Raw genomic sequence first — 26,190 nt, 5'->3', positions numbered from 1 at the left:
ATATATATATATATATATATATATATATATATATATATATATATATATATATATAGTCTATAACCATGAGTTTAAAATTCATGAGCAGGGCTGGAAAGATTATGGTGATGAGCACTTATTCTTATTGAAAGTCTGGGTTCAGTTCCCTGAACCCACATGGTGGTTCTAATCATGTGTAATTTGAATTCCAGGAGATTAACTGCCTGTTCTGATCTCTGGAAATACCAGGCACACAAAGTAAACATATATACACAAAGGCAAAAGGTAGACATAAAAATAAATCAATCTAAATATAGTAAAATTTTAAATGCATGTACGCAATGGCACAAACAATCATGTACCTCGTATTCAAATGATAACTACAGGAGTCCCACTAGAGAATTGACAGTACTAAATTTATGAGGCAGGTATAAATGGTACATATCTTAATAAAGGGCCTTTTACTTATAAGAGCAGGTAATACTAGCTCCTCCCTATATTTGCTATAACACAAAGATGTATCAACAACAGAACCAATGCCTAAAGCATTTCAAAATGACTTTTAGCATATCAATGATAACATAATTTATCCTGTTTGAAGTTTATAAATTAAAAAATCTATCTTACTAATTCTGATAATTTTACTAAATTAAATCTGTAGTATAAAAATACTTATGTAGAAAAAGTAAAGATTACTTAGTTTGAATATGGGGAAGAAGAGATTTTCATAAATGTAACACGAATTTTCAGACAAAAACTTAGAGGAATTTGGAACTTAAATATAAAGTAAACTAGAAGTTACATAATTAAGCTTGAAATTTAAAAAATGTATTCAAAGCAATAAGCATACCAATGTAGAATTCTTGATACTAATGACTAACATAACGTCAAAGAACTCTAAATATACACATGGAAGAGCACATTTTCTAACAGTACATTTTGTAATAGAAAAAAATTCTGATTTTACTCTCACACAAGGAGACTTCGGTTTCTCCAATGTTGTTCTAGTCACAGCTCACTCTGTATCAACCTAGGTTAAGAAAAATGTCCAGCTAACTGTGTCTATATCCACATATTATTTTAAAAATGGAACTGTAATGAAAAGAAAGCTGTAAACTAAACTTTGTGTGTATGTGAATAAATTCCTGTGAGTCCAGAAGTTGGCATTACTATCTTTTCAATCACTCTCCACCTTATTTTTTGAGATTAGCTCTCTCTCTCTGAACCTTGTCCATGTGGCTAGTTGGCCAGAAGACCTCATCAAAACTCCTGTTCCTACCCTCTCAGTACTGGATTATAAGCATGTTCTGCTGTAGTTAGTTTTTACATGAGTACTGGGGACCTGAATTCAAGTCCTCAGAGAGTACCTTAACAACTGAGCCATGTGCCCAGCCCTTTTTCTACTTTTAAAAAGTGGAAATGATATACAACATTCCAAATGTTAGAAAACAATATTCAGCTGGGTGTGGTGGTGTGTGCCTTTAATCCCAGTATTTGGAAAGGCAGAGGCAGAGGCAGATGGATCACTGTGATTTCAAGTGCAACCTAGTCTATAAAAATGAGTCCAGGATAGCCAAGGCTACCCAGAAAAACCCTGTCTCAAAAAAAAAAAAAAAAAAGGAAGAAAGAAAGAAAAAGAAAAGAAAAAAAAGACAAAATGATATTCATGAATGTAAATTATATATTACTTGTCAAATCAATGAATTCCATTTTAACAGTCTCATATTTTGAACTTGCAAATCATATAATTAGCTTCATATCATATCACATGATTAAGTTTGAATTATTCAGAGCTTTATCTATAAATGGGTGAAGTTAAATGCTTTCTAAAATATGCAAATATGATCAAATTCCTTGAATTTCAACTAAAATTTTAAAAAGGTGGATAACCAACATAAAACACACAGATCACATAAAAAAAGCCCCTCCAAAAGTCCTAAAATCAAAAAGTTTCCAAATCACACATTGGGTTTCCAAGGGAAATTCCAAGGCAGTGATGCAAAAAAAAAAAAAAAAAAAAAAAAAAATGTTGGTAGTATTTATACTAGGTCTTCTCATGAGACTGAATATATCTCAATTTCTAAAAATACAGAACAACCTATCTTTCTTTTTTTTCTTTTAATCTGCCATAAAAGTTCACATTTCAGGACCTTTTCTTTAGAACTTACACCATGGAAATATATTTATTAGGACCTTTGGGACTTTGTCAAAATCTTTAGTAGTGGCCGGGTATGGTGGCGCACACCCTTAATCTCAGCATTTGGGAAACAAGCTGGTGGAGCTCTCCGAGTTTGAAGACAACATGGCGTACATCGCAAGTACCTGGAAAGCGAAGAAGCCCTAGCGAGAGTCTGTCTGCACACTTCTCTAGCAGAAGCAGCAGCCATTGTCTCAAGAGGAAGCAAGTACTCATATATAGAAGGCTAATACTACAATAACTGCTTATGAGGAAGGCGGTAGATTAGTCCAGAGAATGAGTGTTGGAATCCAAGCACTGGTACAATCATTCATTAGCTGTAGACCTTGGACAAGCAATTTAACCCAGTGGTTCCATTTTGCTACAGGCGAGAATGGTGAAGGGTCTGAACATACTGCCATAGAACCTCTAAAAACAAAACATACTGGTGCCTTTCCAAAATGTTCTCATCAAAGCTAATACAGAAAACCTTTTCTAATTACAGTTCAACCAAAACCAAATTACTCACATGTAACTTGGCATATGAAACACCTATCATATCCTTTGGTTCTAGTGTTTTCATATTTGAAGTAGGCATAGGCTCACAAGTCTTCTCCTGGATAGAACTCTCCCATCATGTAATTGTACACCCACTTCAAGTTATGCTTAACTTCTAGTGACTTTAATTTCTCATCTAAATAAATTTTATACTAGACAATTTATTAGTACAAGGAGTTTACATCTATAAAACAGAATGGCGGTTCTGAGTAAATCAGAACATTCATGTTCTAACATGAATGTTAGCGTCACCGACAACGCATATCCCAGGAGCAAAATTGGCTTCTTAATCATTACTGTTTAGATATAACACAGAAAGGTTTATGTTGAATTAGTCTTTTAAAAATTGCTTATATTTCTACAAATGCAGGTGTAACAGCCAGCTACTAAGTTAATAAACCATGAACACTTACTATGCTGAAAAACAAGAACTAAAAAATTGTATAGAAAAATTGCCTAGAGGGCCAGGAAGATAGAAAAGCAGGTAACAGTGCTTGCAATCACACTGCGCATGGCAACCTGTGTACAATGTCCAGGTCCTCCTGCATGGTGGAAAAAAATCAAATCATGGGCGTTGTTCTCTAACCTCCACACAAGCCCATAGCATGCTCCTACCACCACACACACACACACACACACACACAAATTGTAATTTTTAAATTGTTATATTGTGTAGGTTTTGTCTGCATGTATTATGTGTACCATGTGCAAGTCTGGTACTCATGGAGGCCAGAAGAGGGTGTTGGTCTTGAACTAGAGTTATACTTAGCCATTATGTGGGTGCTGAGAACTGAACCTGCATCCTCTGCAAGAGCAATCAGTGCTCGTAATCACTGAGCCATCTCTCGAGACCCATATAACTGTAATTTTTAAAATCTAAATAAAAAAAAATACTTTAAAAAGCCTGAAGTGAAGCTTATAGGCGATTGTCTTTGCTAAAGGTTTCCCACAATTCTTAGGTAGCATTCTAGAAACAAGTACAATGACCATAGCTGTAAATAAAAGCTGAGATTTTGAGATATAATCAGACCCAAGCTAAGCAAAATACTCTACATCCCAGAGTTATTGTGAGTATACAGGCAAGGGTGGAGCTCAAGGATACAGCTCATTATCAGTGATAAAACAACCAATTTTCTTGAGATAGAAGGGCGTGGGAGAAAGAGATGGAAGCAGAAACATCAAATTTCCTATATAATTAAAATGAAAAAATAAACTGACATGTAAGACAAAGTTACCTTTATCACTAATGCAGAACTGATTTCTCCTCTAATGCTATTTAGATGAAAGCAAATGCATCTAAGATAATTTTTCAGTCCAATAAAAGATCTCAGAAGACATCAGATGTCTATTTCTTTTTACCTTTAACTTAAATACATAATAAAAAGCCCTTTCTCTGGAGTACCCGATTCCACTGATTAACTGATACAGCTGACATTCTGAAAAGTTTTTATCACAGAATATGGAAGCATCCCTACAGGATTTCTCTTCTGGGAGTATTGGGAGACACAGCACATCATTTATTCATCTATTGAAACAAAACTAACAAAATTATCTTAAATACATTCTTGGACAAGATAAACTTACAATGATGCCAATTGCCTAATTAGGTGTACATCTTCAAAACTTTCAGTGAAGCTTTCTATTGTTTACCAAGGTCACTGATTACTCCTTAACACTAAGCAGATTTATGCTCTGAAGGTCAACAAATAGCAGGAGCTATTATACCTAGCAATGCCTTAAATAGTCAAAAAGACAAGTACAAAAAAAAGGAACTAAGTCTCACTGTATAAAAGCAAAGATAGCACTTAACAGTATTTGAAAGCTTCAGTATAGTGTATGTTAAAGCCACTTCTGAATAAAGAGACAGCAAAATTTATATTACTTAATGACATACATGAAACATGAGAGGAACCACACTGTTAAGAAGATAATACAGATTAAATACTGTTCAAAGCTTATGCTACTCAGGTACAGCTTAGAACATGAATTTTGTTTTATTGTATTTGCTAAAAACATTGTTAGAAAAGAAACTGAAATTAGTGAATGTATAATAATTTCTTTAATTGTTTAGGTCTCTCAAAATAATGCATGCACGAATCACATGATTATTCACAAAGAACCAAAAATAAAGGTTAGGAGTAAAATAGAAACTATTTCAAATTCAGCAAATGTCAAAAAATACACAGACTTTAGCCAATATTTCTTTACAATAAATGTTAAATGTACAAAAAGGTATAATTTTAATTATCTGGAAATAAGATATTAAAATGCATAACCAAATATTTGTCACAATAAGTGTTTTCAAACAAAAGCTCAAGTTGTCTACATCTTATCAACCAATCATTTAATGCCTAAATAATAGCTGTAAAGCATCTAATATCATTTAATACATATTACTGTGTAAATATTTTTCTTAGCAAAAATTAGCTCTACATGAATAAGCCTAGCAACAAATCTATACTTAGATGAAAAACTTTACTACAGTCAAGAATTAAATGATTGTAAGATTAGCACACATACTGAATATCAATTATAATTACTATTTTATAGAAATGTCTAAATATTTGTGTTAAACATCTGGGTTTCACCTGCTAAAACCTCTATCAATACCATTTCTTCATAGAAATATACATGTACTGTATGTCAAATTCAGAAATGCTTTAATTGTCATCAAGGGTCATATATTTACTTCTTCAATTAAATCAAAACACACATCATTAAAAAAAATCAGGATTCCTATTTTACTGACTCATTAGTGCTTAAGTTTTAGCTAAAGAGACTACTACAAGAAAAATAGGAAAAGCCCAGCCATAACGAGGCAGTTACTGAAAGCTAAGCTCTCACAACAGAAGTGTTTAAATGAAACACAACGTTAAGATTTTTTTAAATCCCTGATTCATTTTCATTAAGATTATGTAAGAAATTAGGCAAGAATGCAAGATTAAACAAACAAACCTTGCAAGGAAGGAGAAAGTTCATTGTATCCTCCAAACGAAGCATTCCGGACAAGCTTTCGGCCATCAATTCGTGGAGGAAATAGAACAGATGAAACCCCAGTACATGAAGAAAATCTACGCTGTTGTGAGCTCTCTTCTTTCATGGTTTAGGTCTATTTAGTATATAGGCTCACCCAGAAGGCTAATTAGCCCAATATGGCAAAGGCAGGCTTTTCTTTCACAACCAAATGTAGCAAACCAGCACAAACAAAGGACACACACATTTAACAGCAAAGGAGGACTAGAGACTGTCAAATCAGCAATAAACAGATAGAGAGACTGACAGGAAAGGCACTGAGCCAGGCAACTGGTTTCTTTTTTAAAAAATGAATTGATTAAAGGGCTATTCCACTGTTTTGCATTTGTATCAAAGGAATGATGCTCTGCACTGAACCGCTGCCTTGAAAAAACAAAGCAAGATCAATACTTAGCCATTCTGGATGAAGTAATAGGGTCTCTCCTCTCAACACGACAACACGATGAGTCTTTTGTCGCATCTATTATGTTTTTGTAGTATCTGGCCACATTTCCCTCCTCTTCTGGCTCTTTTCTTCACAGCTTTTGTTTACTTCAAAAATAGATCTCAACATTATACTTTTTATCTTTCTTGAATCTTCTGGATTTGTATCTAAACTGCTGCTTGTCTTGGCCATGATTAAGAATTCATAAGGAAAGATATTATTTCAAGTACAATTCTGATGGATCACAACTGCTAAAGCAGAGAATTAACACATAAGTGTTACTTCTAAGAGGAACACAGAAGTCGTTTAGACGAGGTTAATGCGAGCCAATCAACACAGAAGATTACAACGACACTATAATAATGCTGTGCACTCTAACACACACTCCCTTAAAGCATTAGCTGCTACACTTCCTCTTCACTGTATTTAAACTGTTCAGAAAACATAATCTACCACAGACTTTTGCTCACTGAAAAACAAATAATTTGCTATTTCAAAAGTAATAAACTATACCATCTCCATATGCCTAACTTTCAAAATTCCTAAGAACTCTTCTCACTTTATTAAATTAGTTTTGCCATACCCTACCTTACTTCATTCAAGTTAAACTTGGTGATTTAGTCTTACAAAAACTTTGCCTCAAGATTCAGTTTCTTCCTTACCGTGTGCATACATTGAGGCCGATTCTCAGCTCATATAAACCATCATTCCATAATCTAAGAGTATTTCTTCTTATGAGAAAAGGCATTTAAAAACTCAGTGTCCAGTAGTGATGGTGGTGCATGCTTTTAATCCCAGCACTGAGAGGGAGGGTAGAAGCAGGTCAGACAGCATTACATATAAAATAACTAAATTTCCTGTGTAATGATGTTTTTCTCCCCTTAGGCAAAGGCATTTTAAAATCATTGTAAAAGAAAATTTATGGTAAATCCCATAAAAGCGGCTGTTTTGTTGTCAGATGGTCTCTGTGCATTGTTTTACTCTTCTCCATATAAAATGTAAATTATATTAATTGTTGACAATAAAAATTGCAATTCATGTAGTTGGGACTTGTCTTTCAAGGAGTAAAGAAGATATCATCACAAAGGGCATTCTCCTTTACCAGTTAAGTAGGGTTTAAATTTAAAGGGGTCTCCATTTCCTTATCTATAAAATATTAAGAATAGCACTTACATTGTAGGATTATTACATAAAACCTATGAAGGTTCCGAGTTAAAAATGGCAAGGTGAAAATATTAAAATAATATGTTCTCTCCTAAAATTCAAGGAATCTTAGAGGAAAGAGGTATTTCTTACAGAATATAAACAAGCACAGATGTACATCTGCAACACAAATCGAACCATGAACCTGAGATGTTCAAATTGTCATGGTCTCACAGATGTGCAAAAGACAAGTCACTTGCCAGTGTTCATGTCAAACAGCCCTTTTGTACACAATTCACAGCAGCAAATTACACTTGATTGTATGTCAAATGGCCTACTCTTTAATATTTTAAAAATGTTCCCTAATAATACTGGAAACAACTGGAACATACAATATTTCAAGGAAAATGGTGCCCCTACTTAGAAACCCTAACCCTGCCATGTCAAACTCTCTATTATGCATTAGAATACACTAAAAATATTTTTAGACACTATAGGTATCAGAATCGTACTTTTCATTCATGTTTTTATTTGCTTTGTTCCCCATGTATGTTTTTTAAAGAATTCTCTAGTGTATCTCTTGTCAGTTCAGGTTCCAATAAAATCAAATTTATTGTACAATGTAGCCATTGTTCCTGAGAAGTTCACTATCTCCAAGCCTCTATATCATCTCCAACCAGATTCTGTCTCTGTCTCTGTTTGTCTATCTGTCTCTTTCTCTCTCTCTGAGAAATAAGAAAATATACATGTAAATAATTTCCTCTAGGGCTTACTTCTGTCCCAGGATACCAAGTGGGAAAGACTGTACCAGCATATACACTGCACAAACAATAAAATAAAGGTAAAGTAAAATAAAATAAAATAAAAAGTGACAGTAAGTCAGCACTGTGTGGGATATAACAGATCACCAAAAGTCAAAGAGCTGCCTTCACCAAAAAGTTGCCTGCCAGGGCATCATCTTTCACAAGGAGAGCTGCCTGGTCAGCTTTGCCCAAGTTCTCTGACCTTGTCCTTGTGTATACTAGAACTCTGTCTCTTTCCTAGACCCACATTTGAATTAGCTGAGAATACCTCTAGTATAAGAAAGTGTCCACCTTTCATTTGGTAGGATATTGTGAGCTAAACAGTACGAAATGTTCTGCCATATTTCTGCTACTTGCCAGAACCAAACTGGAAGCAATCCTGAGTCTGTTTTCCAGCACTCAATAATGATTATGACCAATCATTTTCCACAGAGCCTCTTATCTTTATGACTGTAGCAAAATAACTGACGTAAGCAATATAAAAGAAAAAGAAAGCGTTTGCTCATGGTTTCAGAGGTTTTGGTCCACGTCTCTTTTGGCTTGCCCCATTACTAAGGCATGTGGAGAAGCATGTGACAAAACCTGCTCACTTCACAGTAGCCAGGAAGCCAAGGGAGACAACAGGAAAGGCTAAGGACCGGATGTACCTTCTACTAGTCTATTCAGAAAGAAGGCTGTTATCAAGGGTTTAGTCTACCGATGAATTTAGAGCCCTCAAGATCCAATTACCTCTCAATATCCCAACACCTGGGGACCAAGCCCAAAACACATGAGCTTTTGCTTTGTGTTCTTTTATATCCAAACCTGATTCTTAGTAAACTCTCAAAAAAAATCAATGCCAGGCTATAACCCAGAGAGTTTTTGCTTATTCTTCTCTGGTAATACTGTCCCTTCTTTACACAAGTAGACTTGTTGAATAGGCAGAAGATACGTGGACTGAGGCTAGATCTGTAATTTGAGTTCCTAGAGAATGAACTACAATAACTTGCAATTTAAACTTGGTCCAATTTTGCAGCAGAAAGCCAGATCTCAGCCAAGATCACAAAGCTCCTGAGCTTCAGCCAGTCCCAGGCAGCCAACTGATCAGGCCAGGCTCAAATTAGGCAAAGAGCTATTTCATACTCCACGTCTGAGCTCTGTCTATCAGTACTCACTGGCCACACTGCAAAGAACTCTTTGAAGCTCTGTCTAGTACCAAGTGCTGCTGACAAATGAGTTATTCTTTTTCCAAGAAACTGTTAAATTGATCTAAAGTTTTTCTTTGAAGACTACTTAGCTCTTCCAAATAACTGTCTTAGGTATGCACACATGGTGGCGCCATTACTATAACTCAAGACAAGAGAAATCCACAGCTGAAGACTGCACCTGTGTCAGCCGGTGGAACAGCAAATGGGGCTTAGGAGCTACATGTGAGGATTTCTAAGTACTAGTAATGACACCTTCTCAGCCTGTAGACCTATGTAAATAGGCACTAATTTTATCTTCTGTAAATGTCAAGCACATTTTATGCATTTATGTGGAATAGTTCATAGTGTTTAAAGATATTTCCTTTTAACAATTAAATTGTTAAATTATTGCCCAATGCATAGAAAACAATATAGAAGCCACTCTGATGAGCAAAATTTAAATTACAATTATCTATCTGTGTGTGTGCACGCCCACGAGCATGCATGCATGCACATGCTTGCAAGTGTGTGTGGGGGTGGGGGTGGGTAGGGCACCATCGCCCCATGATACACCTGTGGGGGTCAGAGGACAATCTGCAAGAACTGGTTCTTTCCTTCCACGCCATTTGGGTCTCAGGGATCAGATAGAACTCAGATTGTCAGGCTTGATAGACTGGCTGAGCTGTTTCATTGGCAATATTATGACAACCTTACTATACATTTATGAAAAATGTGCACAAACTATGGTTCTATATTCATCAAAGAAGAATGCAGATGACTGCAGTCGACTGAACTGAAGCCTGTTACTTAGTAAAGAAGAGAGTATGTTCTTCCAAATTTCCCAAACAAAGAAGACTAAATCCCAACAGTAAGAACTAATTAGTATAGGTAATAGCTGATCACCTTTAAAGAATCTTAGGTTAAAAATACACTTAAAACATTTTTTTCAAGAAAAAAATGTCCCTTGTTAATTCTTACATTCCTCTTTCTACTTTGATTAAGAAGCAACTTAAAAGGCCTGGCAATGATAAGCAGACAGCCCATACCTGCAATCTCTGCAAAGATGCTTAAAACAAAGCTGGATTAGTCGTTCATAATTTTCAATAAATGCTTTCAAGTTATTTTAGTTTCCCTTGTAGACACAGTGTTAAACATAGATACTGTAACATTTTGCAAGAGGAATTTTAAAATACCCTATTCTTATTTTCTTAATTTGTAAAATACGATGTTGACTTTCATTATGTTTTGAAGCAACTTCCTAAACACAAAGAATTTCCAACCAGAAAATAACCACATCTTAAGATGTATTGGTAACTTCAGAATTGAATGCCTTAAGGACTCAAAAACTCAGAAGGTGGCACAACCTATAATTCATACTATTTTTAACAGAATTATTTATGGAAGGAAGCCGGCACAAGCACCCAGAAAGTGGGTGGAGTTACAGATGGGGCGAAGAGGAAAATCAAGTCTTCTTTAGATGATACAATTTTCATGAGATATAATACATACACATTCAAGAATATATCCGTGTGCTTATGACCCAGTAAGTTCAGAATATGTTCAAATGTCTTACCAAAAAAGGAGGAATTGCTTCGGTTCATGGGAGAAAGTGACTTCTAAGTGTCTTTTTACCTGTGAACCACATTAATGAAGGTTTTCTTGTGTTTGTCATCTGAGATTATACTAGCAACACCTAACATGGCCACTTGGGGAATATGAGTCAACCCTTTAGGGTAGAAAGCTACCTCATAGAAAATCTCCCTTTATGCTGATGTTTTCTTTTAGCTCTAGACACAGACTCCTGTCATTTTTAATTCTGCCAAAACAACAAGGGAACTGACTTTATGTTTAAGAGTATTTACTACAGGGTATCAGAAATGCAGTACTCAGATGGTCTAAATTAACATTGATGAAACCAGAACGATCACACAAAGGCTTTTGTTATAAAATAACTCAAAACTCTAACACTTAAGAATTAGTTTGAGGGCTGGAGAGATGGCTCAGTGGTTAAGAGCACTGTCTGCTCTTAAAGGTCATGAGTTCAAATCCCAGCAACCACATGGTGGCTCACAACCATCTATAATGTGAACTGATATGAGTTCAAATCCCAGCAACCACATGTGGCTCACAACCATCTATAATGTGAACTGATTCCTTCTTTTGGCAGGTGTAAATGCAGATAGGACACTCATATACATAAAATAAATAAATCTTAGAAGAAAAAAAGAATTAGTTTGAGCTATGTACATGCCTGTAATCCCAGCAGGAGGATTATAAATTCAAGCCAGGCTGAAATGTATAGGAAGCTGTATCTCAAAAAATAAAAATAAAAAAATTATGAAATGGGCTGAAGTTTAAGCAAGGAGCTGTTCCCTCACAAAGCAATGTATTTACAAGCTGGCCTAAAAATAAAAATGTAGAAAATAGCTCTTTGCAACAAAGAAGGTTAGCTACCAATTACAGTACACCGTGAGTATGATCCAGAGGGAATGAGTATCTCTCATGAGATGAGCTATGATATAGTCCCATGTTCCTTTGGTACTCCGGTTCTTTAAAAATACAGAGAAAGAAGAAAACAGGCTTAATTAGTGAATATGTCTGTCTTTCCAAACAAACAACTGAAAGATACACTAAGCCCAAACAAGTCAGAATGAAACAAATATTACCCTTTCTGAAACTAGCAGTACTTAACTTATACTATAAGGAAGTAAGCCGATTTTTTTTTTTTTTTTTAAAGCAGGGGGATTGGGGCAGGGCTAAAGAGCTGGGTTAAAACACTCTTCCAGGAAACAGAGATTGATCCCTAGCATCTACCTGGTGGCTTGACTCTCTGTAACTGCAGTTCCAAGGAATCCGATACCCTCTTCTTCTGGCTTCCACAGCACCAGGCCTCCTGCACATGATGCTTAGACACACATGCAGGCAAAATATCCATATACATAAATTTAACAAAAATTTTAATGGTAAGATAAGCTAATAAGAAAAATGTGTAAATTATGCAATTTTGGTAAAAAACTGAGTCACCATTATAATAGAATATGTAAGAAAAATTATCCTGACAAATATGGATTGAGTAAAGAAAGTCAATCTCCTCAGATATTCTTATGAAAATATATATATATTCCAAGATCATGGAAAAAAATTATACTTCAAAAACAATTACAGTATCTAACACCATTTACAAACCTGCTTGTTAAAATTGAATCTAAACTCTACTATAATAACAATATAAAGAAGCAAATTATGAAATCTCAAAAGTCTTGGTATAGGACATTGAAAACGAAGACAGCATAATCTAATAAAGTCTAATAAGAGGAGTATATATTTAAGGTGCATCTTCAAGCCAGAAAGGGCAGCGGACATCAGCACTTGGGAGGTTCGGAGATAAGAAGGAGTTCAAGATCTTGCTTAGTTTGAGGACATCCTGGCCTATATGAGATACTGTTTCAATGAGTGAATAAAGAAAGAAACAAAATGTATCTTTAGAAATGATCAGCAACTACAAGGGAGAAAGACATTTTACAATGAAAGACCAAGAAAAAGCACAGTAAAACTAAGGGTCAATGAAAGACAACATCTAGATAGGCTTATGAAGAAAAACACAAGATGAGACTGGGAGAATAAAATTGACATAGGTAAAAAAGAGCCTTGACTACCAGATAAAAAAAAATGATACCATATGCTCTCAGGTCCATTTTTCCATTTGCTGGGTCAAATGATGCTACATGCAATACACTTGCAGATCTTTGTAAACATGCATTGTTTCACCCAAGAGATTCTGCACGGAGTAGACTCTGACTAAGCAAAGCTCCCAGGTGATTCTCAGGCACTGCCCAGCACATGCCACAGCTCTAAGTAATGGTAAGCCATTGTCTTTTCACAATGCAATGACACAAATGCAGGCAAGTCATCTAACCAATTTTTTCATTACAGGGTTAAAGAATAAAAAAGTGATGTTTTTATTTATAATTTTTATTGTTATTCATGTTATTTCCTTGGAGACCTACTTTATAGGTCCCGTGTATTCATTGGCCATATGCACCTATCTGTAGGAGCCTCTATTTCACCATAACCTTACTTAACAATTTTTTGTTCAGTTGTTTTGTATAGAAAAGTGGACCTGGTATATTAGAAGGCAAGGGCTCAACAGAAGAACAGGCCACTGTAGTAGTCCACACAGTTATAAAACCTGACCTAAGATGTTGATATTAAGAATGAAAGTACCAAGAGGGAAATGAAGCCAAGCATGGTAGCACACCTCCCAGTATTTGGCAAGTTGAAGGCAGGAGGATCAAGAATTCAAGATTGTCCTTGGCTACAGAGTGAGTTTGAGGCTAGCCTGAATTGTATGAGTCCCTTTCTCAAAAAAGCATGAAGGAGTGAGGATGTGAAAGAGAGAGGGAGGGGGAGGAAAGATGGAGATGGAGAGAGATGAAGAGAAAGGAGAGAAAGAAAGAGACAGAGGAGAGAATATATCCTGACAATATAAAATTTGTCAAAGAAACAGATTTCTTTAATATGAAAAAGGCTTGGGAAAATTATACATCCATCCTTGTTAAAATTAAGGCACGCCAAGACTGGAAAAAGTATAATACAGAGTATAAAAAGATGGCACAAATATATTTAATAACTGTTAAAACTCAATAATAATGTGAAAAGCCTTTTTTGTTTGTTTCTCTGTGTAGCCCAAGCTGTCCTGGAACTTGTTCCATAGACCACTACTACCTGGCCTGAAAAGCCTAATTTTTAAGTGGGCCAAATATGAATTGATATTTCATAAAAGATATACATATTCTTATGAACTAATGCTTAACATAAGTCAGTAGGGAAATACAAAGCCAAACAAACAAACAAAGCCTCTACAATACGGTTCCACTGTACGACTGGAAGAATAACAAAGTGAGAAGGACTAAGCACACAGAGCAGCAGTTAGCACACAGGCAGATGGCGGGGTCAGAGAGTGACGACCTTCAGAACAGCGTGTGGTCTGCCCCCCCCCCCCTCCGAGGGCAGGAGGTGTGCCTGGGCTAAATGGCAAGACTGTGGTCTCCACCTTCCCACCGCCCTGAAAACAAAGTTTGGCGATACTTATACAAATGTGATGGTTTGAGAACTGTATCTTTGTTTTAACAATTCACACAACATGGATATATAATAATGCTTAATTTCACTGTTACAATAATTAAAGAGCTTGAAAGTCTAAACCAAATTATTACCACCAATAGCCAGCAATTAGACTTGTAGGTACTACCAAAAAGAAATGCAACTATCTCTCTACACAGCATTGTGTGCATATAATAGGATTATTAAATCTAAAATCTAGATTAAAATTCTTTTCCAGATTAAAGCTGCTTTATATATTGGGCAAGGTTGGACAAGAAAAATCATTCTTCCCAACTGATCAAATTCCTTATTTGTGAAAGGGAAAGTGATTTATATACCATCTGCTCCTATAAGAATTCTATGAGTAAACACATGTAAAAGCACCAGATAACTTTGTCTTAAGCATTAGTCACTGTACTTTTATAACTAATCCATCCCACTCAGAAGCTGAGATACTGGTTGTGAGTATTTGACATACTGTGGATATCAAGGTTTTCTAGATGTATTTCCCTGCTATTATGGAAGATCATCTCATCACAGAGTTACAGGTCCTATTTCTTTGTTTCTATGGGGGGGGGTGTTTATTTTATGTTTTGCTTGTTTCAGACAGGGTCTCAAAGAGCCCCAAGGCCTCATCCTCTTCCCTCTAACTGCCAAGTACACCATCATGGCCCAGTTTAGTACTAGTATTAAATTAGTAATAAATTAGTATTAGGCATGGGATTATCCACACTAAAAGAATTTCTTTTTAATTTGTTCATTATTATTCTGTGCACAAGCATGATATACTGGGGGAGGGAATGCATACAGAGCATCAGAAGATAAATTTATAGAATCAGTTCTCTTCTACCATCATATGCATCTTGAGGCTCAAAGTCAAGCTGTCAAATTTGCTCAGCAAGTACATTACCCACTGAGTACATTGGCACTGAGCCAGCCGCCTCATACCAAAAAAAAGTTCTAAATGAGCCTCTTAAAGATGCTAGAGTACAGATAGGTGGAAATGTGTATCTTCAATCTAAGTAGATCATTTTTGTCAATAGTTATGACGACTGTTAGTATAATAATCATATCAATTATCAGGAATTATTATCTACCAGATTCTGCGGTAAAGTCCTGATGGACATGATCTTATTTGAAAACTCAGAGAAATATAATATGCTAAAGAAAACTATTATGTTCATTTAAGATTTTATTTTTAGTTATGTATGTGTGTATGGGGGGGGGGTGTTCTGAACATGGTTGCAGAGCCCAAGGAAGCCAGAAGACAGCTGGACATGAGTGGAATATCTGAACTCAGGCCCTCCAGAATAGCAGCACTCCCCAGAACAGCAGCACCCACCCCTAAGCACTGAGCCATCCCTCCAGCTTCTATTATCTTGATTTTATTAAAAATTAAAACATAATGAATATATAAGAATGTTTGATTTACCCACATTAAATTTTTACATTAGAAAAAACAAAAAGATGATGATCTCTTCTCTTTAGAAAAAAAATCATTGGTAAATGTTAAAAGAATGTCTAAAGTAGAAAGGCAACATTGTTCAACTGGTTCAGCTGATATCCTCTGTACTGGTGACTTTTATGTCAACTTTAAACAAGCTGGAGTCATCAGAGAGGAGGGGGCCTAAATTAAGAAAACACCTCCAAAAGATCTGCTGTAGGTAATTTTCTTAATTAGTGATCAATGGGGGAGTGGTCCAGCCCATTGAGGCTGGCACCACCTCAGCCTGGTGGTCCTGGGTTCTATAAGAAAGCAGGCTGAGCACACACAAGAGGAGGAGGAGGAGGCTACTCCTCCATGGCCTCTGCATCAGCTCCTGCCTGAGTTCCTGCCTTCACTGCTTTTGATAATGAACAGTTATATGGAACTGTGAGTGAAATAAACCCTTTCCTCCTCAAGCTACTTTTGGTCATGGTGTTTCATCTCAGCAATAGTAACCCTAACTAAGACAACCATCTTTTGGCATAAAGATTTACAAGGGCAATGGAGAAACTGCTCAGTGGTTAAGAGCACTTGCTACAATTTCACAGGATCAGAGTTTAGTTACTAGTATCCACACCAGGCAGTTCATAATTGCTTGTTGCTCTGGGTCCAGGGGATCCAGACACCCCTTTTGGCTTGCAGGTACACAGTCACATGCACATACCCACAGAGCCACACACACAAATAAAATCAGTCATAAAATTATAAAAATATGCAGGTAGATATCATTAGATAAAAGGCTGATGGAAAACTGGGTGTTTACAGGGTGCCAAGCACAGTCTTTCTTCTTCACTCAGTTAAAGAGGAAAAGCTGCAACTTTCAATAAAAAATATCAGACTAGTGCCACTTGAATCTATAACTCAACCTCATGCCCCCACTAGGACAATCAGAAATTAAGTGACTCCTCATGTGTGATGGAACACATTGTAAAACACGTCCCCTATAAAACACTATTGCTCAAAAATAATCAAAATTAATATAATCAAATCTTGATGTTCTCACATTGATAGGAAATACAACCAAATGAAGTAACAGTTGAAGGAAGCAAATGCCAACACTGTTTAGGACACTGGCTCAGTTTGCCGAAAAGTCAGAGACACATGAGAAAAACAAACAAAGACATTCTTCAGGACTGAAGCTATAATAGCATAACAACCAATTTAATTTCACAATCCTAATAAATAAAGACTTGGGGCTGGGATGTAGCTTAGTGGCAGAAGTCTTACCTAGCCACTAAGGTTCTGGGTTCAATCCCCAATGCCACAGAAACTAGGGGTGGTGGTACACAAATGTAATCTGGCACTCATGAAGTGAAAGCAGAGGATCATGAGTTCAAGGTCATAATCGAAGATTACATAAAGCCAGCCTGGATTATATGGCACCCTGCCTACAAAACAAGAAGGGGCATAGGAAAGAGAGGCTGAACATGACTGATCTCAAAAGGTAATTCACAAAGTTAAAACATTAAAACCTCACACAGCTAGTGTACTTAACTAGTCAGAGGTTTAAATGTTAATGTTTGAAGCACAAGGTAACAAACAGTACTATTTACCTTAACCATGGGGACTACATTCTAAGACCTCAGTGGATTTCTACAACCATAAATAGTACTAAGCTTTATGCAGACTAGACTATGTGTAGACGTATCTAATAACGTTTAGTTTGCAAGTGGGTACCGTTAAAGATTAACAATAACTACAACAAATATACCATGATGGGTGGATGTTGCTTCCAGCAGAATACCCTGAACAAAGAGATAATTCACATTCCTGGAAGGACAGAGCAGGGTCTTGAAAAGATTCCATCATAGTACTCAGAACTGAGAGCAACTTAAACCTAAGGGGTTACTCATCTCTGTAATTTCCCACTTAACAATTTCAAATCATAATACAGAATGAATAACTGAAACCACCCAAAATAAAAACACAATCAAATATTCAAGTTCTTAAGTCTTAAAAGCAGAAGCTCTTACACTGCTGCTACAGAGTGCCACAGAGGAGCTGAAAACTCTAGAAAATTCTAGAGCACCAGAATACTCCATAAATTAGAAAGCACAATCCACAGGCTGGTGGGAGTCTCTAACACCCATTTATGGGGTCTGCAAGGAAAAATGTCAGTTCCATAATCCTACAAGCATTAGTTACCAAATTCTTTGCTGCCATGTATTCACAGAAAAAGAATGTATTTCGTTTACAAACATCATCAAAAAACAGTGAAAAAAACTATTAATCTTGAACCTTTTATACACATAGATTTAAATATTTTATGCAATAAAATGAGAAATATATAAGCCACTAACCTGTAGTACATTTTTTAATACAGAGCTCAAGGCAGACCAATGAGTTCTTTTTAATTCTTTATTAATTATACTTTATTCACTTTGTATCCCCCCTGTGGTTCCCTCCCTCCTCCCATCCCAATCCCTCCCTTCCTCCATCCTCTGCATGCATGCCCCTCCCCAAGTCCACTGATAGGGGAGGTCTTCTTTTCCTTCCTTCTGATCCTAGTCAATTAGGTCTCATCAGGCATTGTCTTCTTCTGTGGCCTGGTAATGCTGTTTCCCCCTCAGGGGGAGGTAATCAAAGAGCAGGCCAATCAGTTCATGTCAGAGACCGTCCCTGTTCCTATTACAATGGAACCCACTTGGATACTGAACTGCCATGGGTTTTAAAGCAGAAAGTTTGCAAATGTACTTTTCAATTGCATTTTGCAGCTGATGTTTAAGAGTACTATCCATCAAATTTTGCTGTGTGTATATACATACTTTTATTTTTATTAATTACAGTTTATTCACTTTGTATCCCAACTGTAGTCCCCTCCCTTCCAATTCCACCCTCTCTCCCTCTTCTCCACCATGCCCCTCCCCCAGTCCACTGATAGGGGAGGTCCTCCTCCCCTTCCATCTGATCCTGGTCTATCAGGTCTCATCAAAAGTGGTTGCATTGTCTTCCTCTGTGGCCTGGTAAAGCTGCACCCCCTTAAGTGGGAGGTAATCAAAGATCAGGGCAATCAGTTCATGTCAGAGATAGTCCCTGTTCCCATTACTAGGGAACGCACTTGGACACTGAGCTGCCATGGGCTACATCTGTGCAGGGGTTCTAGGTTATCTCCATGAATGGTCCTTGGTTGGAGTATTAGTCTCAGAAAACACCCGTGTCCAGATTTTTTGGTTCTGTTGCTCTCTTGTGGAGCTCTTGTCCCCCCCAGGTCTTTCTATCTCCCCCTTCTTTCATAAGATTCCCTGTACTCTGCCCAAAGTTTGGCTGTGAGTCTCAGCATCTTCTTTGATATCCTGCAGGGTAGAGTCTTTCAGAGGCCCTCTGTGGTAGGCTCCTGTCCTGTTCTTGTTTTCTCCCTCTTCTGATGTCCATTCCTCTTTGCATTTCTGAATGAGGATTGAAAATCTTACCCATAGTCCTCCTTCTTGATTAGCTTCTTTAAGTGTACAGATTTTAGTATGTTTATCATATATTATATGTCTACTATCCACTTATAAATGAGTATATACCATATGTGTTTTTCTGCTTCTGGGATACCTCATTCAGTGTGTATATTTTTGTATCCAGATTTTATTCATATACTTCAAATCAGCACAGTACAGCATATTGACTATAAAGAAGCAGAAACAAAAAGTCTTTTTCTTAAGCTAGGCAAAATACCAAAAGTATAGAGGGGGGGAGCATCATCTATAATAAAAATGTTATTCATGCTCCAGAAATTTCAAATATTCAAATAAGGAAATTAGTATACAAACCATATCTGCAACCCAATATTTACTGAAGTCACAGTAGCCATTATATGGAAATCAACATTTATGCTCATGAATAGATAAATGTGTGTGATGTCCAGTCACAGAAAACTAAGTCCTATTACTTGTAGCAACTTGAAGAGAACTATAAGACATGATTAGATAAAGCAAGCAGGCACAGAAATTACCCACCCAGAGGTATGGAAGGTAAAAGAATGAAGAACGTAGCCAGGCATGGTGGCACACACATGTAATCCTAGCACTCCAGAGGCAGAGGCAGGTAGATCTCTGTGAGTTTGAGGCCAGTCTGTTCTACACAGTGAGTCCAGGGTACAGAGAGAAACCCTGTCTCAAAAAAAGAAAAGAAAAAAAAAAAAAGAGTCAATAATATATAAGCTAAAAGAACTAGTCTTGCAGAAGTGAGTGCAAAATAGTGACTATAAATTACTAGAAATGGAGAGGAATGGGATTGGGGAGGGAACAGAGAGAGAATGGTTAACACTCACAAGGTACAAGTGTGAAAAATTACTTCCCCCTTATTTTTGAAGACCCGTTAATTTATATTATAGTAAATATCAACAAAAAACATGTTGGTAAGTCTAACAGAAGTCAAAAACCGAGAAAGGAAAGTGTACTCATTCTAAGTCCGCTGCAAAGGCTCCAAGAAAATAGGCGACAACAACAGCAACTGTACAAAGCCATACACTGTGCACAGTGGCCCGGCACGTGTCAGTCTTTCTTACCTTGGCTGTGAGGACTTGAGGGAGTAAGAGAAGGCTGATGCAGATCTTTAGTTGGTGTTGGGTAAGCTTCTTTGCCTTGGCGCTGACTCATCTTTCCTGGGGTCAAAAGCTGAGGTTCGTCACTGTTTGTTACAACAGCTCAAAGAAAGAAAAGAAAAGAAATTACCATTAAAGTACTAGGCTTTATGGCATAATTAATATCTTGGGATAAAATTAAAATACCCTTTTAATTTTATTAATCTCACTACTTTAATAAGCTTGCATAATCATTTTGTTTTTATGTTCATTTACTCTAAGCCCACAAGAAATAGACAGATAAGTCTCAGTTAAGTATATACACTACAGACACTATAGATTTCAAACTGGAAAGGCCCCCTATGGTTTACTGTGTATCTGTCACAGGGTTCATATCAACTCTTCATTATCTGCCATCTCAGTCATCTCAGAGAAGAAATACATGGTCAAAAAGTATAAAGAAAAATGTACAGCTTCATTAATGATCAGAAAATACAAATCAATAGCAAGAGAAAAATATTAACTATCAGCTGCATTTCTACTCTGCTTTCTAAGTTTTTGGTGGCAAGTAGGCAAGGTTTCAGAGACAGTGAAACTTGAGGCTCAAGACAGCCCTCTCTGAGACTAAACAGCAGTATCAGAGGACAGAGTCAAGTTCATTGTGGGCTTCTATGTCTGTCTTCAAAAGCCTCCTTGGCAGGGCTGGAGAGATGTTCAGCACTTAGGAGCAACTGTTGCTCTCGTTGGGGACCCTTGATACATAAAAGTCTTTTCCACATGACCAAACCTTTGGCAGAGTACAGGGAATCATAAGAAAGAAGGGGAGTTAGTCTGATGAGGAAAGGATAGGAGCTCCACAAGGACCAAATATATCTGGGCACAGGGTCTTTTCTGAGACTGACATGCAACCAAGGACCATGTATGAATGTAACCTAGAACCTCTGCTGAGATGTAGCCTGTGGTAGGTCAGTAACCAATTGGTTTCCCATAGTGAGGGGAACAAGGACTGTTTCTAACAGGAACTCAATGACTGGCTCTTTGGCCTCCCCACCCCCCAAGGGAGGAGCAGTCCGGTTAGACCACAGAGGAGGGCTTTGAAGCCAGTCCTGAAGATACCTGATAAAATAGGATCAGATGAATGGGGAGGAGGTCCCCCCTATTAGTGGACTTGGCAAAGGGCACGGTGGAGATGAGGGAGGGAGGGAGGGACTGGGAGGGAATGAGGGATCGGGACATGGCTGGGATACAGAGTTAACAAAATGTAACTGATAAGAAAAAAATAAAATTCAAAAAAAAAGTATTTTTTTATTTTTTAATACCATGTTTTACAAAAACACAGGACTCCCCATCCTGACTTTCAGTTTGTGGAGAACTTGGCACTCTCACCCATCTGGCCAAGCTACCAAAAGGGTGAAAAGAGAAATAGAAAAGGAAAGCAATGAGAGAATGGGCAAATGAAAACCACAGGCCTAAAACCTCCACACTTTTTCACACCTGGCCCTGCAGGTAGTCATTCTTAAAATGAACGGTTTGGTCTTTACTTGTCAGCTACAACCTCTCACTGATAATTTTTATCACTGTGGTTTTTTTTAATCAATTGTTTTCACATATTTATTTCCTTTTTTGCTTAAGTTTTCAAAATTATATTTTAGCTCCTCATATTTCAAAACCAAAATACAAAGGACTCTCATTTAATATCCAAGAAAAAGTATAATAAAATATTTATCACAAATTTAAACAAAAAAAAACCTCTAAAAAAAATCTAGAGACCAGTAGCTCCTAAGTTTACATATTCAGTTTTAATATCTCCCCAGACTAGATCTCCCATATCCAACTGCCAGCCTGATGCTCCAGGCAGCGGGCATCTTGGGTGACCTGGAGCACAGCCCTGGCTCTGCTTCTGACCTACCTCTCCTCTACCTCAGCTAGCAGTCTCACTGATTTTCTACCCTCACTTTCCCAGGAAAACACGTCACTTTCTCTGATTTTCCTCTCCCTTCATAGCCAGGTATCCATGGAATCTTTAGACTCTCCTTCAAACTTCTATCTGGAAGAGCATTTTATATAGAATGTGATGGCTCCCCCCCCACACACACACTTCCACAACTCCTACCCTGGACCCACCCTACCACTATCTTTCTATCAGCCCAGTGTGTTGGTGGTTCATCAGCTAACCATGTTGCCCTTTGTTGTGTGGAGTTCATTTTTCATTATCATTTTAGGTAGAAAGTCAGATGCACATCAAACGAAAGTATTCTTAATAGTTTTCCATTTTATGCAGTGCTTGCTACCACAAGCCTATCATCCCAGCTATTGGGAAGGCTAAGGCAGGAAAAATTACAAGTTTTATGCTGGCCTAAGCTACAAAATGTTGAAGTTCAAGGCCTACCTTAGCAACTTAATGATATGGTTTCAGTCAGTCACCCACTATAGCTTGGATGTGGTGACAGTGCTAGCCTAATGCAGGGCCCTGGGTTTAATCCCTAGTAAAAGGAAGAATGGGAGAAAGAGGGGGAAAAGGACAGAGAAAGAAGAGTACAAGAGCAAGCTTGCTTTCTTTTCTCCTTACAATAAACTCACTGCCTCAAGAGCCAAAGGGTCTGGCACCTTTGTATCTTTTCATTTCATCCTCAACCATTCATTCAGCTCCTGCAATAAGGACCACCTTGCTGTTGTTGGAGCTACTATGTATTCAAGTGTTAACTGCTTGTTCCCCAGAGATGTTCCCCAAGATCTTTACTGTTCTACAAGCAAATGCTCGTATACACCAAGTGATGCTGTGTAACCTTGCCTTCCAAATTATCCCTGATTGACCAATAAAGTTGCCTAAACCAGGGCTGGGCAGAGGAGAGGGTAGGTAGAACTAAGGTTCTCAGGCTTGGAGGGCAGAAGGATCGGGGGGTGGGGAGAAGAGAAAGAGGTGAAGGAGGAAGGAGAAAGGAGTAGGTCATCATGGGTTAGCAGTAACCAGAAGAGGCCAGAAGGAGCTTGCTCTGAGGTCTGGCCTATGGAAAGCAGCAGCTCAAGTGAAACATGTGCAAGTACTTATAGGAGTTTGGCTGGGGAATAGATAAGATAGCTAAGAGAGTTAAGATCTGCCCAGCTCCTGTGTTTAAAGTTATTAAAAAAAATCTAACAGGTCTCTGTGCCTGTTATTTTATACAATAGTGGATTAACTAATAATCCACTATTATTAATAACTGCTGCATTAATAATCTCATGAATCAATATTAATTATATTAATAAGCATTCTATAACACCTCAATATTCCCCAAAACTGTCATCTTGCAATTTTCTGAGACTGTTTTATAAAGATCTTTCTTTTAAAATGTGTGTTGTATCTTCTATGTGTGTATGCCTATGGAGGACAGAAGAGCATGTCAGATTCCTCTAGCGCTAGAGTTACACGTGGTTGTGAGCCAGCCGGTGTGGCTACTAGGAACAGAACTCAGGTCCTCTGGAGGAACAACAAGCTTTCTTAACTGCTGAGCCACCTCTCCAGTCCCTTGAGGCCTGTTTCTTGCTCTTTTAATCTAAAATACTCTGGGCCCAGAGTTTTACTTACTGTTTTCTCTTGCTGTCTGCATTCAAATGCTATCTGTTTGGAAAAGCCCTTTGGATTCATCATGGTGCTTTCTCATGAACAAGTTCTTGGTTTTGATACAGCACAATTCATCAGCTTCTATGTGTTAGCGCCCACCCATCAAGTTACTGTCTATCATCATAACTTCCATGGTAGATTGCATCACTATCTAAAATATATAATGATTGTGTCTTCTCCTCCACTACACTCAAATTTCATGAGTGCAAGCTTTTGTTTGCCTCATTTCCCATCAATACTTAATACTGATTTGCTTCCAGTTATGCTAACAGTATGTGATAAAGTTTTCCTTAAAAGACTCAATCAAACAAACTTTATATTTTTATGAAGCATCATTATCATGAATATATATTTTGGCTCTTCCAGCTACTAAATCTGATTCATTTGATTATAATTTTAAAATACTGAGATTTATAATTAATATTAGGAATGCACAGAAACTAAGCCATTTAAATAACATTCCAGAAAAACAGTAACAGACGCTTCATATGTGTAATCCAGATACATAATGGAGGAAAGAAAATACAATAGGCCAGCCGATTAGGCCTACCACACAAACAAATTCCATTCCTTTCTCATAACACACAAGAGAAATGGTCCCATGAAAATTAAAATTAAAAAAGCAAATGACAATACAAAACTTGAAAACTTTTTAAATATAAGAGAATAACTCTATAAACTTGGAGAAAGGAATGATCTCCATACAAAAATGTAATAGCACTAATGAAAAGGGAATTGATAAATATTCCCACTACTATGTTAAAATTATGAATTCAGTCATCAAAACAAACCTAAAAAAAAAAAAACACAAAATGCTGAAGAGGAGAATATATTCACAGCCATACAGTTTGGTTTTAAAAGGCTGTATCTAAAGCATTTAAACTCTATGGCTCCTATACATCAACTAGAAAAGACCAGCACTCTCACAGAAAAAAATAAGAACTGAACAGAATTGCAACAGAAAATGCAAATGTCCAATAAGTATATGAAAATATTCTTTCTGCTTAATAATCAGAGGTTGAGGTCAGTTTCACAGTAGGTATTTTACATTCATCTGAAGTGAAAAATTACTAACTTTGATAATATCAAATAAGGAAGATGAGATTCTCGAGGTCTCTTGGGCACTGTTGAGAGCATAAATTGATATTAGCACTTTAGAAAACAATTTGGGACCAGCACATATTTGATGACTATAACAAAATCCTGCTCTTATCCCTAGAAAATCTCTTATACTTGTGTACTCAGAGACAAGAATAAAAATTTTTCATACAACACTGTATAGAAAACAAAAGAAAACAAAAATTCAAACAGCTTAAATACTCACCAATTAAAAAAATAACACAAAGTGTGATGGGGAGGAATGGAGAGATGGCATCTGAAGAGTACTAGGTGCTCTTCAGAGGACCTTAAGCTAGATCCCTCATGCCCACATGACAACTCACAACAATCTCTATCTTCGCACTAGGGGATCCAACACCCTCATCTGATCTCTGCTGGCACCAGACACACAAACATACATTCAGGCAAAGCATACACACACACACACACACACACAAAACAACAAAACAATAATGATTCTAAAATAAAAAATTCAAATCAGTTATCCAAGTGTGCAATGCATCATTTATCCCAGTACTTGGAGGGCAAAGGCAGAAAGACCTCTGTGAGTTCAAGAGCAGCCTACTCCCTACAGCACTAGCTACAAGGCAAGACTCTGCCTCATAAAAATAAAACAATAAAATGAGTTACTAAATTGCGGCACAAGCATAAGGTAGAAACTATATGGCATCTATCACTGGATCAAACAGCATGAGTCACAGAAATATAACATCAGCTACAAAAAGCAAGTTCTCAACATATCACATACATTATGATAGCATCCTTTAAAATATAGGGTTGGCAGGGCACTTGCCTAGCATGAGAGAGGTGCCCTGGTTTTAATCTTTAGTATAAGAAAAAAAAAATGTAAGAGATTAAAAACTAAGCAAAACTTAGGGATATAGGGACCTGAGAAACAACTCCATGGTAAAGGCACTTGCCACCCAACGTGATGAATCAAGTTCAGAACCCACATAACGGAATGGCAGAACTTACTCCCACAAACTGTCCTCTGTCCTCCAAAAGCATACTGTGACCACATGGGTGCTATAAAACACACAAACACACACACACACACACACACACACACACACACACACACACACACACACA

At 37.1% G+C, this 26,190-nt stretch overlaps 1 protein-coding gene across 2 annotated transcripts in view; it reads right to left on the bottom strand.

Annotated features, from left to right (window-relative positions):
* Window positions 1–26,190, bottom strand: part of Osbpl8 (oxysterol binding protein like 8) — a 156,536-nt gene that overhangs the window by 67,342 nt on the left and 63,004 nt on the right. For both annotated transcript variants that reach the window (XM_055625956.1, XM_055625957.1), the window contains one exon: window positions 20,364–20,501. In XM_055625956.1, the coding sequence (XP_055481931.1) occupies window positions 20,364–20,501 (138 nt within the window). The remainder of the gene's footprint in view (window positions 1–20,363; window positions 20,502–26,190) is intronic.

The sequence above is a fragment of the Psammomys obesus genome, unplaced genomic scaffold, assembly GCF_907164565.1.
Source record: "Psammomys obesus unplaced genomic scaffold, mPsaObe1.curated_primary_1811, whole genome shotgun sequence".
Classification (NCBI taxonomy): domain Eukaryota; kingdom Metazoa; phylum Chordata; class Mammalia; order Rodentia; family Muridae; genus Psammomys; species Psammomys obesus.
Note: the sequence above shows the minus strand (reverse complement) of the source record. Positions and strands in the feature narration are given on the sequence as shown.